The sequence below is a fragment of the Mastacembelus armatus genome, chromosome 19 (assembly GCF_900324485.2).
Source record: "Mastacembelus armatus chromosome 19, fMasArm1.2, whole genome shotgun sequence".
Classification (NCBI taxonomy): Eukaryota; Metazoa; Chordata; class Actinopteri; order Synbranchiformes; family Mastacembelidae; genus Mastacembelus; species Mastacembelus armatus.
This window is the reverse complement of record NC_046651.1, coordinates 11,572,599-11,589,768: the sequence shown is the minus strand read 5'-3', so window position 1 is coordinate 11,589,768 and position 17,170 is coordinate 11,572,599. Positions and strand designations below refer to the sequence as shown.

General features: G+C 38.6%; 1 protein-coding gene across 7 annotated transcripts in view; it reads left to right on the top strand.

Annotated features, from left to right (window-relative positions):
* Positions 1–17,170, top strand: part of plce1 (phospholipase C, epsilon 1) — an 80,769-nt gene that overhangs the window by 51,166 nt on the left and 12,433 nt on the right. For 4 of the 7 annotated variants that reach the window (XM_026315470.1, XM_026315473.1, XM_026315472.1 and 1 more), the window contains 21 exons: positions 67–203; positions 318–556; positions 731–792; positions 1,075–1,240; positions 1,368–1,475; positions 1,754–1,870; positions 2,626–2,784; positions 3,139–3,274; positions 3,607–3,648; positions 5,843–5,961; positions 6,131–6,248; positions 7,190–7,327; positions 7,933–8,223; positions 9,155–9,318; positions 10,333–10,594; positions 10,873–10,991; positions 11,265–11,393; positions 11,473–11,670; positions 11,932–12,114; positions 12,210–12,422; positions 13,158–13,363. In XM_026315470.1, the coding sequence (XP_026171255.1) occupies positions 67–203; positions 318–556; positions 731–792; positions 1,075–1,240; positions 1,368–1,475; positions 1,754–1,870; positions 2,626–2,784; positions 3,139–3,274; positions 3,607–3,648; positions 5,843–5,961; positions 6,131–6,248; positions 7,190–7,327; positions 7,933–8,223; positions 9,155–9,318; positions 10,333–10,594; positions 10,873–10,991; positions 11,265–11,393; positions 11,473–11,670; positions 11,932–12,114; positions 12,210–12,422; positions 13,158–13,322 (3,265 nt within the window). In that variant the 3' untranslated portion in view covers positions 13,323–13,363. Of the gene's footprint in view, positions 1–66; positions 204–317; positions 557–730; positions 793–1,074; positions 1,241–1,367; positions 1,476–1,753; positions 1,871–2,625; positions 2,785–3,138; positions 3,275–3,606; positions 3,649–5,842; positions 5,962–6,130; positions 6,249–7,189; positions 7,328–7,932; positions 8,224–8,367; positions 8,454–9,154; positions 9,319–10,332; positions 10,595–10,872; positions 10,992–11,264; positions 11,394–11,472; positions 11,671–11,931; positions 12,115–12,209; positions 12,423–13,157; positions 13,364–17,170 lie in introns of those variants that run through there. The other 3 variants (XM_026315474.1, XM_026315471.1, XM_026315475.1) reach the window with 2 other exon arrangements.

Below are 17,170 nucleotides of genomic sequence, written 5' to 3'. Positions count from 1 at the left end.
AAAAAAAAAAAAAAAAAAAGATTTGCAATAAAATGGCTAACAATCTGTGAATCATTTCCTTTATAGTATCCGTAGCAGAAAGGACCTGAAGGAGCTGTTTGACACCTTTGCTGTGCCCTGTAGCCGTTCAAGTCCAGAATCAGCTCCTCTCTTCACCAACCTCAGGATAGATGACAAGGACACAGGTTTACAGCCAGACCTTGGTAAAAGAACAGTTAGATTCACATATTGTTAGCACATAAAACAAAGATGGACACTAAGCTGTTCTAATTTGTTGTGTTGGCCCACTCTCACCGATCTGTTTCTCTCCTCTCCAGACTTATTAACCCGCAACGGTTCTGATATGGGCCTGTTTATCCGGACAAGGCATCAGATGTCAGACAACCAGACGCAGATCTTAGATGCCATTGCAGCAGCTAGCATTGTGACCAATGGAACAGGAGTGGAAAACGCATCACTAGGCGTCTTGGGATTGACTATCCCACAACTCAATGATTTCTTAGTTAACTGTCAGCGGGAACACCTGAGCTATGATGAGATTCTCAGCATTATACAGGTAAAGTCTGGAGCGTAGAAGAAGAATGAGAAAATACCTGCTATAGATTTGATTTAAATGAATGGAGCAGGATGATTGGACTGATGAAAGAAACCTGAGACACAAGGAAGGAAGAGGCTGATCAATATCATTAATGAATTGTTTACTGTGTGTTTTTTTTCTTTAATCATGCAGAAATTTGAGCCCTCGTCAAGCATGAAGCAGATGGGGTGGATGTCATTTGAAGGCTTTGCACGGTAAAGTAAAAATATGACTCATCTACCAGCAAGCTGTTAGTAAAATAACAAATATTAAAGAAATACTGAAATATTTTTAACACATTGCAAAATAATGGCTACACTGAAATAATTCAAGGAAAGAGTAAGGCTTGTGAAAAAATATAACTAATTGTGTTTTCGTTGTTGCGCCGTTTCTCTCTTGCATGTGTTTTCTCCATTGCGACGTGTTTGACCTTGTCGGCCACCGTACTAATAGCAAGGAAAAACACTTTAATCCAGTTGTCCCTCTTGTCTTACTAGGTTCTTGATGGATAAGGATAACTTTGCTTCTCGTAATGAGGAATCGCAAATGAACCTGCAGGACCTGCAGTACCCTCTATCCTACTACTACATTGAGTCTTCTCATAACACCTATCTCACTGGACACCAGCTCAAAGGAGAATCCTCTGTTGAGCTTTACAGTCAAGTTAGTCATTTACTTTATGTATTTTTAATTATAATTATTCTATTTTTTTTTTTTTTTAAGTTTTAGCCAATGCTTCTCTTTTATTTTAATATTCAAGTGATTTTCAATGATTTTCCTGGTTACCTAGGTGCTGCTTCAAGGCTGTAGGAGTGTTGAGTTGGACTGTTGGGATGGAGATGATGGCATGCCGGTTATTTACCATGGACACACACTCACGACGAAGATACCCTTCAAGGTTAGAAATGCATGTGACTAATGATGTCTACTGACAAAGTTGTCATTGTCCAGACAGAAGCTCTGTTGGCAAACACATATCAGCTGATCTCAATCAACCACTTCAGTACTTTATCCATTTTATTTATTTTATTTTATCTACAGTAGTTGGGTGAACTAATAACTCTATTTAATTTAAGGACTAAATCTTACTAGTGTCCATTTTTAAAAAATATTATTGCCACGCATTTGACCTGGAGCACAGTTTCTTAGAATGAAATCTCTCCCATGGCCTTCCAGGATGTGGTGGAAGCAATTAACCGGGCTGCATTTGTCAATTCTGACATGCCCGTCATCCTGTCCATAGAGAACCACTGCTCGCTTCCACAACAACGCAAGATGGCAGAAATTTTCAAGGTATGTTTTGAACATGTGCTGAATGTAGTACAGGTAGTACTACATTTTCAGCATTTTAATGGGGGGTTCTAAGTCTGCAGTAGAATTTCACTGGGAAACCACCTCCATCTTTGTTTCAGGATTAGAGAAAGACTGGTTTAGGGTAGAAAAAAAATGCAATAGTGAAAACACCAATTAAGCATTTAGCTAAGCCTTTCAGTAAAACCATTCTAAAGTTTTTAAGTATGAGGAGAAAGGAGAAACTCAAATCTAAATACTTACATCTTCAAGTAATCTAGTCCAACACTACGAGATTTTCTCATCTACTCTCATCTATCTAAACAGGCGGACTTCCATTTAAAGGCTTGCTTTTTTTATCTTCAGGCTACAACTGTCTCTTCCCTTTTCTTTTTTAAGTTCCATACCCAAGGCCATACATATTTGGGCACGATAGATACATCATGGAATATTATCATGCTTTCATCTAAGGAAACTTCCCAGCATTTCATCCTCCCTGGAGACTGACTTCTGAGTGGCTTGATAAAGAAAAGTCTTTCATGTTCAGTCAGCTCTATGCCTCAGGGCAGGTTACATCACCCCATGTGTGCTTATTTGTAATGTTGTTTTGTGTTGATTAAAACACTTTCATTTTCTCAAGTTCAGAACTCCAGCGCTGCCTGTGAACCTCTGCTCTGGCTTCTTTACATTACAGTCTGAGCTGTACCTCACGTCATTTAATGATGTCTGTCTATCATGTTTGAATATTAATATGTTAGACGGTGTTTGGGGAACGTCTTGTGACGCGGTTCCTCTTCGAAAGCGACTTCAGTGATGACCCACACCTGCCGTCGCCGCTGCAGCTGCGTGGGAGGATCTTACTTAAGAACAAGAAGCTCAAAGCCCACCAGGCACCAGTAGACATACTCAAACAGAAAGTGAGAAAAGTCATATAAGCCTTTAAATTCCTTTACAGGTGGCATCAGTAAATTGATATGTAGCACTGTTTATCATTAGAGTGCTCCCACAGACTAATATATGCTAATATATACCCTATTACACCAATTTCACTCAGTTTACCTAGCAAATATGATGTTTCTTCAGTATATGGACACTGTAGGTTCTCTGCAGATAAGTGTATTGTCTATGTACAGATATGTGTAGACTAACAGTTGCTCATACTTCAGATACAGGTATATGTTTGTATATATATTAGATTTTTTTTTTAATCTAGGTTTACTCTTGCTTTTTATCACTTTTGGGGGTGGTTTTGACATTCAACCTTTTCACAGGCTCACCAGCTGGCCCACATGCAGGCCCAAGCTAGCAACGGGTCGTTGGGGGTTGCTTCACCAAGTAACCATGCCAATGAGGAAGAGGAAGAGGAGGAAGATGAGTACGACTATGACTATGAGTCTCTGTCGGATGGTAAGGAGAAATCCTTCAAAAGCATAAAACTAAGACAGAAACTCAACTGAATTAAAAAGATCAGACCAGTGATTTTCCACAAATCCCATAGTAATAATCCTAAAGCACAGACAAATCACAGAAAATCACCAGCCACTCCCTTTAAGGACTTACAGGATGTTTGTCTATGGCTAACACACCACATAAGTAGATTCTTAGGTTGTAACCCTTACATCAGTTTCTTTTCTAAACTTTACTCTGTCACCCATCATTTTAACACTTTTTCTCTTTATGTTGACACTATATTTGCACCCCCTCCCTTTCCTATTTTATCTTGCCTTTTTTTCACTTAGCTGATGTCCTCACAGCATCTACTGCCTCATACGGCCTGGAAGGTAAATGTACAGCTGTGATGCTCCTCTCTAAGTACCAGTGTTGTCCTCTAACATTGTTGTGCAGTAGTAGGTGTTGTTCTTTCAGCTATTCATCTGAATCTCGATTAAATTAAAACAAAGTTTAATATTGTCATTTGTCTGATACTTATGACTTAAACGTGTTACTTTTAAACAGGGATCTTCCAGTTGGGAAAATGTGGTTCTTTAATGCCAATTTAATAGCTATGCTTGTCTACCGTGGCAGAGTAACACTGGTATATAGATGTGCAGTAGTGATCTGTGCCACTCCTGTAAAGTGATTCTTGTCTGTGTGCACATAGTGTACTAGCTGCTAGCGCCTAGCTTCCTGCTTTTTCAGTGGGGAATGTCAGGTGATGTTCTGTTTCATTGTAACTATCTTGCATTGTAATCAGCAGTTTACACTGTGATGATTAGATTTGTCTAACAACTGGAACTCAGTCAAAACTTCCAAATAAACAAATACAGGCAGTCCATTTGATAGGAAGAGTATTCTTGAAGTTGTACAGGCTGGACTAAGACTTATTTTATGTGCAAACACTGATGGCTTGAACTGATCACCTCTTTTGCAACTTACCCTGTTCATTGTAGCTAATACAATAAGGACAAGCTGTGAATTATTTTGCATTGACATTCATAATCTTAGAATGGTTTTAGGGTACAAAGATGTAGACTTTATTAATATGCAATCTGTATGCCCATCATCCAATATGACTTTAAAACAGAAACTCTCACTATGTGTTAGCAGTGATCTGGGTATACAGTAAATGTGCTTCTTTAGTTATAGATAATGTGAGGTTGTATTGTGTTTTTTTTTTTTTTTTTTTTTTTTTTTTTTGTATTGTGGTTTGCCCTGCTTGTTGGGTACTGTCTTAGACGTCCTGCATTAAGAGGCATGTACATCTACCACTCTAGTAAACTAATTTCTATACAGATTGTTTAGAGAACTCTGATACATAAATGGTGTGTTTTGGCAGATTCTGATGTGACAATGTGTAATTGTGAATGACATCCAAAACATTTTATTCATTTCAGTCAGTGTTTTAATAATACAATATCTTCATGCTTTCTGTTTCTCCCACAAACACGTCACCTCCCTTCTTCCACTCCTCTCTACTGTATTTGTCTGTGACCTCGCCAGTGGCTGGGCAGGCTCATCAGAGAAGCAAAACAAAGCCATCTGGTTTCTCAGGCCCTATGCTGCCCCACACTAAACAACAGACCAGGGGAAACTACCCTGTCCCAGCCCTGCTGTTTCCTAATCCCTGCCCTCTGCTTGTCCCTGTTGGAAGAACTTACTGGTCATAGACCTTGCATAGCTGGTTTCATGTTGCTACTTACCCTCTTTGCAGAACCTGCTTTTAGTGAAATATTAAGCAACCAGCCATCTATCCTGACCAAATAAAGCACACTTCACTCTCGACTGTCTCCATTTAACCATACATCAACTGGCCCAGAAAATACAAAAACTTGAGTACAGAGCTGTCAAGCTGTCACCCTGTTTAACAGCAGCTCCTTGCAGCCACAGTGTGGTCCAACTCACTTCTCGAGCTACTCTATACAGCATGATATTCAGGTTCAACTTGTGCTAAACTGTCTTCTGAGGAAGATATTCCTGGTGTCAGGTTTTGTGATAAAAAGCTTCTGCATTTCATGCTGATGTTTTTCTTTTTTTTTTTTGTGGTTTTGGCTGCGATAAATGTGTAGGAGGAATGGGAGCAAAGGGAAGAACTCCCTACTGTTGCTGCTGTTTACAGTTGATAGACATTGCCTTGAATATCAACAAGGAGGGTGCTTCTTGGGTTTTGCTTAGGAACATGCTCATGAGCTCTGCAAACAGTCATTGTTATACTAGATAAGTGCTGATAGTTTTTCCTTTATAATTATCTAGTTGTTTCCACCTACTCACGTTGCCTCAATTTTGAAATCGATGGAATACAGGCTAGCTAAAATTGCAAAATAAAAGTCTTGTAAAAATCCCTTGTAATTGAATGAAATGAGCCATTTGGAGAGTTTGATCATTATACTTAGGTGGTAATTATATTTCCACAAATAGACCAAATCCGCTCATATAATTACAGAGCAACACAGTCTTATCTATCAGCAAATGGATGTGATGTGGTTAATGTAAAGTCCAGTGTTACTTTGAAATTAATTTATTGCATTTTCTGTTTAGATAACATCCTTGATGACAAGCCAGAGGGGAAGAGCTCAGCAGACAAAGAAGAGCAACCTGTTGATGAAATACCGAAGAGGATCAAGAAGGCTGACAGTGCTACACAGAGCAAAGGAAAGGTGACTACATTATGGATCACATAACTTTTACAGCTGAGGAAGCTCCTTTGTTCCCTCTGTCATGTGCCTGTGTGTCTTAGACATTCAGCCCCTCCAGCAGTGTGTCGCCGTCTCTTCAAGTAAAATGTTAACAGTGTTTCTCATGTTCTTTGTCTACATGCACCTGCAGGTGTTTGACATGGAGCTGGGCGAGGAGTTCTACCTTCCTCAGAACAAGAAGGAGAGTCGACAGATTGCCCAGGAGCTGTCCGACCTTGTCATCTACTGCCAGGCTGTGAAATTTCCTGGTACAGAATATTTTATCATTCTGTCTCTTCGTCACACACAGTTCCTTTTTCATCTTACTTCAAGAGACATTTCTCAGTGTTGCTGAATGTTCCTTCTTTTCTTTTTCTTCTACACAGATTTTTTTTCCCCCAGTATAAAGTGATTTATTATCTAAATCCTTCTTCCACCCTCTACTCTTTTATTTTTGACATGCTATCAATTTCAGTATCTCGTCTTTTATGTCTTGTCTCACTCTTATCTACTCCCATGTTAAATTTAAGAGGTCAAACCTTTCCCCATGTTTTTGAATTTTTTTTCATTGCACGACATTTAATATCCCAGTGTTACACACCAGTCCTCTCCCACACAGGACACCCACTAAGATGATGAATCCCTTTAACCCCCCATGGGAAAGATATGGTTACTTTACTGTGTTGTCTGTCCCAGAGCAGCACAGCAACAGTAGAGCTGTTTTTTTACTATTGAGTAAATCTGTTTTCTCTCTGGGCTTAATTTTGAATAAATGTTCATTGTAAAAATGATTGCTTTAAGCAGTTTAGGATATTTAAATTTGCCTTCTGTACCAACTCTTATTTCTGCTTCATTGGGATCTATGTCCATTAGTGCTTTACAAAACAAAACTGGTTTGTTTGTAAAGGCAAGATCATATTTCCCCAGCTGTTTTGCAAATAATATAGAATGTAAAGTCAGTGCTATGGTCTCTGACCTTCTCTGCTCATCAACAAATGCACTAGGAGTGATGCCTTGGAGGCCGACGAGCGACTCCCTTTTCATTCTAGAAAGTGAGAGTTTTTAGAAAAAATGATTTCTGCATTTTGAGAGGCAAATTGAGGATGAGAAGGGTGAGAAATTCCAAAGTCATGAGTGTGGTGTTTCCAGTCTGTCTATGTTGCGTTATTGAACATTCTCTGCTATCTGCCTTTTCTGTGTGGGAATCCAGGCTTGTCCACAATGTCTCCTGCCGGTTCTGGCAGAGGGAAGGATCGCGGGAAAAGCAGGAAGTCCATATTTGGCACAGCCCCCACTCGCTGCACTCCAGCAGGAGAGGTCACAACCCAGAGCCGCACCCCTGGGAAAGGTACGCAGGGCCAAAGGACGGTGATTTTTAGCACGAATGTGGAAGAGTTTTTTATGAGTGGCCATGTATTTGAGTTTATGTATAAACAGAAAAAGATACAACAATATACGACTCCGACTAGATCCTGAGGAATATTCTCTGAACAGCGACCTGTTGCAGAGGATCAGCCAGCTTTGTGTTAAGGATAACAACAAGAGAAGACAGTAGAGCTAGATTGACTACACTGTAATAGATGTTCACTGTAATACCAACTTTATTTATCTTACAACCACATATCGCCTTTTTAACCAATCTAAATGAGATATGACATGAAGAAGGCAGGCTACAACTGGAGCCAGCTGAGAGGAAAGTTTAGGATTGAGATGATAGGGGAGCTGGAAAGACAGTCAGCAATAACTAAGAAACAAATGCTAGGAGTCGCAGTATAAGAGGCTGTATATGAACCAAACAATGCAATGCTGTTAATTATTATTTTAGATAAAGTCATTACAGTTGTTATTGTTATTATTAATCATTGTCTTTATGTTAGACAACATCAAAATAGGAAGCTGATGGAGAACATTTTTTTCAGGGCCTCTAATTGTCTGTTTTGGTCCTTCCCCCAGGTGGCTCGGAACGGCTGAGCTGGGAGGAGCAGCAGACGTCTCCCATCCTCAACCCCTCCACCTCTCTCAGCGCCATTATCCGCACGCCTAAGTGCTACCACATCTCCTCCGTCAATGAGAATGCCGCCAAGCGCCTGTGCCGCCGCTACTCTCAGAAGCTGATCCAGCACACTGTGTGCCAGCTCCTCAGGACATACCCGGCAGCCACCAGGATCGACTCAACAAACCCGAACCCACTGCTTTTCTGGCTGCATGGTATTCAGCTTGTGGCACTCAACTACCAGACCGATGGTGAGGACAACAGGAAGTGTTCATTGCGTTTTTTTAATTTTATTTTAATAAAACATCACTGAGGTCCAAATTGTAGCTGGTGGAAGAAGAAATTATAAATGAACAGTATTTTCTGTATGATTTTCCTTATGTGTAATGCGATAGAAAACAACTCCAAGGATGCTTCTGAATTGAACTCTCCTACAACTTTCCAGAGCCTTGAAATATTGGCTGAAAGGCTATAAATTTAGGTGAGCCAATGCAACACATTTTCCACCAAGGAAAAACAAAAGAATTTTTAGAATAAATTTGGAGAGACTATAAGAAGAGCCTTTGCAGATAACCTGCTCTTTTTAGAGAATTATAGCTCCCATGGTGCTTCACTGCTTGTTTTTCCTCCCTTTTCTCTTTTCTCAGTTTCTTCTTTATTCTTCCCTCTCCTGTCTTTCTGTTTTATTCTTTTATTCTCTTTCTCTACTTTCTCTTCATTTGTTTTTCCACTCATTTCTCAATTACCTCTACCTCTGTGCCTTAGTTCACTGAAATTTGTCACAGGGTTATTTTCTCTAAAAGGAATATTACATTAAAAAATCCTGTCTCATTCTTTTTAGATTCTTGTCTCACTCCCTTCTTAGTGTTTTCATCTCTTAGGTTCACTCCTGTCGTCTTTCTTGCTTCTCAAATCCTTCTCCATTTGCAGTCAAAGCTCATAAAACATGATCTCCCAGTTGTGTGCAAGAAGGCGCTTGCATGCAAGATTTGTTTATAATGACCAAAAACAAGCGGGTCAAACAGGGAAAATCTCTCCAGTTAACATTACTCCACCTGGAAAAATGTCATTAATCTTCTTTGATAATGCCTATGAGGTGGAGCTGCAGAGTTTGGTTATAGCTGATTTTTTTGTCTTTGAATAAACTGATTGTTTTTCTCTTCTCCTTTTTCTTCCTCCAAGATCTGCCCATGCAGTTAAACACAGCATTGTTTGAGGCAAATGGTGGCTGTGGCTACGTCCTGAAGCCGGCGGTGCTCTGGGACCGCAGCTGTCCGCTTTATCAGCAGTTCTGTCCAATGGACAGGGATGTAGAGAAAATGACCCCCGCCATGTATTCCCTCACTGTGAGTTAAGATGGAGCAATCTTAGTCTTTAGCAAACTGCTGTTGCAAATATTTTATAAGGGTGGGTACAACTTTATAAAATATATATTCTCCCAACTCAAGAAAGGTGTATTGCAAATGCAGATTTTAAAGACTCTAAAAATATTTTGTATTGATTTGAATGGCCATTTACACAATCCAGGTTTGAGAAGTCACCAAAGCCTTAAAATCTCTGGCCTGTTTTCAGTCCTGCAGCTACATACCTGCAATGACTAACTAGACATTAACTGGACCCTCAAACACACACACTCTTAAGTACTCATATTTGGTTCATTATTGTGTGTTTGGACAGTTTTATTGTAAAGTGATCTGTAGGTGCTTTCTTTATTTGACAGTGATGAAGGCCACCCAGCTAATTCCATATACCAGTGAATGAGAACAGAACCTCATAAAAGCTCTGTGTTGCAGTATATCCACTCTGTGTCTGAAAATTCTCCTTTGTTTCCAGTGACTGATTGTTTTTCCTTCAGCTATTGTCATCACTTTATATCATACATGGCACATTGTTTGTGGAAATGAATTATTACCAGTGAAACTGGTTCATTTAATGTCAAGACAAAATTTTTACTGGTGTAAAACTGAATGTAAGTAATAGTGTAGAGCGTATAACTTAAACAATCAATGTGCTATTAAACTCTGTAACTGAAGTAACTGAATTAATGTTAGGACACGTAACAAATGGTGAAATCTTAGTTTTGTTTCATTATGGTACAATTTCTGAGAGATTTCTGATGATTTGTGTATCTGCCCCCATGTCCTTAAAGGTATCATGCAGCAAAAACAGCAGGACAAGCTTACAGTCATAAAACCTGTGTGTAAAGGACAGGGAGTCAGACTCATTTAACATTTTACTGTTGTTTGGCTTCAGGCCTGCATAGATTTTCTCAGATAAACTGGAAGTAAGCTTGACTTATCTGCATGTACGATTATTCTTTTATTCTTTATTATACTTTTCATTATTACTTTTCCTATCAGGTTGTATCCGGTCAGAACGTTTGTCCTGGTAACAGCACTGGCAGCCCCTGCATCGAGGTGGATGTTCTGGGCATGCCCATTGACTGCTGCCACTTCCGTACCAAACCCATCCATCGCAACACCCTCAACCCCATGTGGAGCGAGCACTTCCAGTTCACAGTGCACTTTGAAGAGATGTGTTTTCTTCGCTTCGCTGTAGTAGAGAACAACAGTTCTCAGATTACTGCTCAGAGAACTCTGCCCCTGAAGGCCCTCAAAGAAGGTAGGATCCTCATATACTATAGACAGAATTTAATAAAAAGTATACATTTAAGTGGTACATGAGGCTTTGGTCTTAAGGTTAAAGAAAATAGCCTGTAGTAAAAAGGTTGCCTACATCTGCAAGGATGTTTCAGTGTCTGATTCTTTATATAATCAACTCAAAATGTAAAAATACAAATGCAAACAAGAACAAACTAAAATGAATAACTCAACCTATGTCAAGACACAATTTATTTAATGTTGGAAGAGAATTAAGTGTAACCACAGTGTTTTTTCCAGGTTACAGACATGTCCAGCTGAGGACACAGCATAATGAACCACTGGAAGTGTCCAGCTTATTTATCTACAGCCGCAGAACAGAGGAAGGCCCAGCAGGGGGTGCAACTCTCTCATCTTTGGTAAGACCTGCACACAGGTTGAGAGTTCAGGTATATGGCAAGTCTGAACTTCTGAGGTTGCAGGAGTTCAGACTTGGTTTGCTAATTGCACTTGTAAAACTTCAAAAACTTCTTAACCCCACAAACTTATTAAAATTGTAAAAACTACAGGCTGCAATCGATGAATGTTCAAAGAACCTCTGCTGGCTGTCTAAGCAGCACAGTTACTCTGAATCCAGGACTTTGTTTTTTCTTTATCAGAAACTCTAAGTATCTCTCCTGCTCTCTACACAGCTGTTCAGTTCAGAGGAGAAACGTGCATCCCAGCAGCACAGGGTGACAGTGCATGGAGCTCCTGGTCCTGAGCCCTTCACGGTGTTCTGTATTACAGAACAGACAACTGCCAAACAACTGGTGGACATGGTTAGTTTAGATTTTTTATCTGTTGTATTGTATCATCTGTCAGACATACTACTCAGTTTCTGCTCTGACATCCCCACAGGCTGCAGCATCGACAGGAAACACTTTAGAGTATTTCCTATGTGAGGAGAAGGTTCCTCTGTCGAAGGAGCGAAGCGAGGTGAAACGCTGTGCTCAGCATCGACCCCTAGCACCCGAGGAGGAAATGTTTAGACTGGTTTACAGCTGGAACATTGAGGAAGGATATGTTCGGAGGATCTGCCTCAGAACGAGAGAGGATGTACGCACAAAAAAAATCTAAATTATTTATATCAAATGTATTTAACTGAATTTAATTTTTGAATGTATCTGTTGAATGATTTAAAACTGTTTCATCTCAATTTCATCATTTTAAAACTGTATAACCTGTATAAGTTTGTGAAGCCTATTATATAGGCTATGGCTCCCCCTTGTGGTTGCATCATATAAGTGATAACAAATTGCTGTTTTACTTCTGTTTAAATGCATATTTTCACTGTTTTCTTTGGTTTTAACCATTCAGAACTTAAATGAGAAGAACATGGTGTTGGAGGGAGAGGAGGAGGCAACTGTGGGAAGTAGAGAAGGAGGGGGAGGAGGAGAGGATGATATGTTCCTTGTCCAGGTCCATGAAGTTTCACCCGAACAGCCTCACACTGTGATCAAGGCCCCGCGTTACAGCACCGCTCAGGACATTATACAGCAGGTGGTGGACTGAAGGAAGCTGTCATTGTACATTATCAAACTACCAGTAAATATTATTTCTCAAAGTTTTAACAAATTTCTGTCTTTCCTGTGCAGACTCTGTCAAAGGCAAAGTATTCCTACAGCATCCTGTCAAACCCTAATCCAAGCGACTATGTCCTGATGGAGGAAGTGACCAAGGATGCAGGTTCCAAGAAGTCCTCCAGTTCAAAGCCCATGCAGCGGGTGTTACTGGATCATGAGTGCGTCTATCAAGCTCAGAGCCGTTGGCGTGGAGCGGGAAAGTTCATACTTAAACTGAAAGAGCAGGTAGTTCTAAGCATGGCATCCTATTTTCACTGCTAGTGATCCTTTTAGTTTTTATTCTCTATTTCTGTGTGTTACATCACTCATTGTACTCATTAATATAAAATTACACCTCTAACACCTTGACTAAAACATATCAACATAATCCTTGCAATTTGCATGTGCAAACATGAGCTGCAAATACATGGTTTCATCTTTGTGCTTGCAAGAACTCTCAATGGCTGTTTCTAACATGCTGTTCATTCCCAGCTCCATAATTTATGATTCATGGCTTACACTTGGCTTTTTAAGTTATTAGTACTATCCGTGTTTGTAATTTCTGTTGTGTGTGCTGATGCTGTTGTTGTGATGTACAGTACAGTGCTATGTTTTGTCTGCTTATCTTATGTTTATATTTGTATTTATTCATAATCCTTTTGCACTCAAGGAATTTTCCACAGACATCTGTAAATGAGAATGTAAATGAGAATGACCTACTTTGTTGAATAAAGGCTAAGTATTTTTTTAAAGTTTCTTGTTTTAGCTTTTTTGTATATAATAGTAAAAAGAGTGGGGGGAAAAGAATGGGACAAATATGTTTTGTGACTAAACCAAAAAAAGCACTGAATCTTAACCATTCTTGAGTACCAAAGAAGAAAGCAACATATGTTTTATGAAGAAAGTAATTTACATGCACATTTCTGAATGTCCTTTATACACTTCAGGAATTACTAACAGGAATCTTATTTCTGCTTCCAGATGGTGCGGGAAGACAAAAAGAAAGTTATATCCTTTGCCAGTGAGCTCAAGAAGCTGACCAGCCGCAGTCGCAGCATGACTACTGGCAGTGCAGTGGATGGTTCTGCCCAGAGTAAGGATGATAGAGCTGCATGCTGTGTGGCTCTGACAGAGCTCCAGGAGTGAGGCTCACACTCTGCCTACTATCTGTGCATGGAAAGACAGAGGTATGTTGTTTCTAACACCTAACATTACAAAATGACAAGGTTAATATGAAATCAAGCCACCAGTCTGTTGTCAAAGTTAAAAAACATACTTCATGACTGTTAGATTTTGGTGTATTGAGATGCAATAATTTAAGTACAATAGAGGAAAACTAAAATTAAGTAAGTGAACAAACACTGATCTTCAGGTCCATTTTAAAGCTGTTCTGGGGCTTTCTGTCACATTAAATGGTTTCTTGAAAGAATGCTGAAATTTCCATTTTTTTGAGCACATTAGTGATTAAAAGTTGGCAAAATAATCTCACCATTTATTTTTGACAGAACTGGAAGCTCCAAAACAGTCACTAAATGGACCATCTGGTGAGAATGTTTGATTTCAGACTTTATATGAGTAGGAGTGACCTGAAATTTGGCTGGCACAGTTGTCCATTTTTTTTTTCTCACAACTGGAAACACAACGATGTTCTGTGGGGGTTAATTCCTATTTTTAGTTAGGGATGTTTAATTTATGTTCAAATTGTGTTATGGTCTCTTTCAAAACTCGTTTCTCGCACGCAAAACTGCAACTCTGTAGTCAGATACACTGTTTTAAGCTTCATGAGAAAATTTCCTGTGGTCTCACTTAAGTAATTCATTGACCCAGGTCAATTCTGCACACTCATGAAACTTCTCCTCTCTGATTTCTAGTATCACTCCCAAGAGTGATTATACCTTAATCTGTGGTGAAAATAATACTATAGTAATAATACATACTATAGTATGTGCTTACAATTATGCCTTACTATACTATGTGGTGAAAATGATGCCTTAGTGTATATACTATGCGCTGAAAATTTGGCCTTAGTATATAGTATGTGGTGAAAATGTTGCCTTATTATAGTATGTGTTGAAAATTTGGCCTTAGTATAGTATGTGGTGGAAATTTGGCCTTAGTATAGTATGTGCTGAAAATGTTGCCTTACTATACTAGGTGCTGAAAATTTTACCTAAGCACATGTGGTGGAAATTTTGCCTTAGAATAGTATGTGCTGAAAATTTGGCCTTTGTTAGTATGTGGTGGAAATTTTGCCATAGTATATATAGTATGATGTGGAAATTTGATCTTTGTTAGTATGTGGTGGAAATGTTGCCTTGGTTAGTATGTGGTGGAAATTTTGCCATAGTATATATAGTATGTGGTGAAAAATTGATCTTTGTTAGTATGTGGTGAAAATGTTGCCTTAGTATAGTATGTGGTGAAAATTTGGCCTTTGTTAGTATGTGGTGGAAATTTTTCCTTAGTATACTAGGTGCTGAAAATTTTACCTAAGCACATGTGGTGGAAATGTTGCCTTACTATACTAGGTGCTATAGTATAGCATATATATATAGTATAGTATATATAGTATAGCTATAGTATAACTAGTATACTATACTAGGTACTATACTAGGTATAAATTTTACCTAAGCACATGTGGTGGAAATTTTGCCTTAGTATAGTATGTTCTGAAAATTTGGCCTTTGTTAGTATGTGGTGGAAATGTTGCCTTAGTATATATAGTATGTGGTGAAAATTTGATCTTTGTTAGTATGTGGTGGAAATTTCGCCTTAGTATATTATGTGGTGAAAATATTGCCTTAGTATAGTATGAGGTGAAAATGTTGCCTTAGTATAGTATGTGTTGAAAAATTGGCCTTAGTATAGTATGTGGTGGAAATGTTGCCTTAGTATAGTATGTGGTGGAAATTTGATCTTTGTTAGTATGTGGTGGAAATTTCGCTTTAGTATACTATGTGGTGGAAATTTCGCCTTAGTATAGTATATGGTGAAAATTTGGCCTTTGTTAGTATGTGGTGGAAATGTTGCCTTACTATACTAGGTGCTGAAAATTTTACCTAAGCACATGTGGTGGAAATTTTGCCTTAGTATAGTATGTGGTGGAAATTTCGCCTTATAGTATGTGGTGGAAATCTTGCCTTTCTTAGTATGTGGTGGAAATGTTGCCTTACTATACTAGGTGCTGAAAATTTTACCTAAGCACATGTGGTGGAAATTTCGCCTTATAGTATGTGGTGGAAATTTCGCCTTTGTTAGTATGTGGTGGAAATGTTGCCTTAGTATATATAGTATGTGGTGAAAATTTGATCTTTGTTAGTATGTGGTGGAAATTTCGCCTTAGTATACTATGTGGTGGAAATGTTGCCTTAGTATAGTATATGGTGAAAATTTGGCCTTTGTTAGTATGTGGTGGAAATGTTGCCTTGGTTAGTATGTGGTGGAAATTTTGCCATAGTATATATAGTATGTGGTGAAAAATTGATCTTTGTTAGTATGTGGTGAAAATGTTGCCTTACTATACTAGGTGCTGAAAATTTTACCTAAGCACATGTGGTGAAAATGTTGCCTTAGTATAGTATGTTCTGAAAATTTGGCCTTTGTTAGTATGTGGTGGAAATGTTGCCTTAGTATATATAGTATGTGGTGAAAATTTGATCTTTGTTAGTATGTGGTGGAAATTTCGCCTTAGTATACTATGTGGTGAAAATTTGGCCTTTGTTAGTATGTGGTGAAAATGTTGCCTTAGTATACTAGGTGCTGAAAATTTTACCTAAGCACATGTGGTGGAAATTTTGCCTTAGTATATATAGTATGTGGTGAAAATTTGATCTTTGTTAGTATGTGGTGGAAATTTCGCCTTATTGTATGTGGTGAAAATTTGGCCTTTGTTAGTATGTGGTGGAAATGTTGCCTTAGTATAGTATGTGGTGGAAATATCGCCTTAGTATAGTATGTGGTGGAAATGTTGCCTTAGTATAGTATATGGTGAAAATTTGGCCTTTGTTAGTATGTGGTGGAAATGTTGCCTTAGTATACTAGGTGCTGAAAATTTTACCTAAGCACATGTGGTGGAAATTTCGCCTTAGTATAGTATGTGGTGAAAATGTTGCCTTAGTATATATAGTATGTGGTGAAAATTTGATCTTTGTTAGTATGTGGTGGAAATTTCGCCTTAGTATACTATGTGGTGAAAATGTTGCCTTAGTATACTATGTGGTGAAAATGTTGCCTTAGTATAGTATGTGGTGAAAATGTTGCCTTATAGTATGTGGTGAAAATTTGGCCTTTGTTAGTATGTGGTGGAAATGTTGCCTTACTATACTAGGTGCTGAAAATTTTACCTAAGCACATGTGGTGGAAATTTTGCCTTAGTATAGTATGTGCTGAAAATTTGGCCTTTGTTAGTATGTGGTGGAAATCTTGCCTTTCTTAGTATGTGGTGGAAATGTTGCCTTACTATACTAGGTGCTGAAAATTTTACCTAAGCACATGTGGTGGAAATTTTGCCTTAGTATAGTATGTGGTGGAAATCTTGCCTTTGTTAGTATGTGGTGGAAATGTTGCGTTAGTATAGTATGTGGTGGAAATTTCGCCTTTGTTAGTATGTGGTGGAAATGTTGCCTTAGTATATATAGTATGTGGTGAAAATTTGATCTTTGTTAGTATGTGGTGGAAATTTCGCCTTGGTTAGTATGTGGTGGAAATTTTGCCATAGTATATATAGTATGTGGTGAAAAATTGATCTTTGTTAGTATGTGGTGAAAATGTTGCCTTACTATACTAGGTGCTGAAAATTTTACCTAAGCACATGTGGTGAAAATGTTGCCTTAGTATAGTATGTTCTGAAAATTTGGCCTTTGTTAGTATGTGGTGGAAATGTTGCCTTAGTATATATAGTATGTGGTGAAAATTTGATCTTTGTTAGTATGTGGTGGAAATGTTGCCATAGTATAGTATGTGGTGGAATTTCGGCCTTAGTATAGTATGTTCTG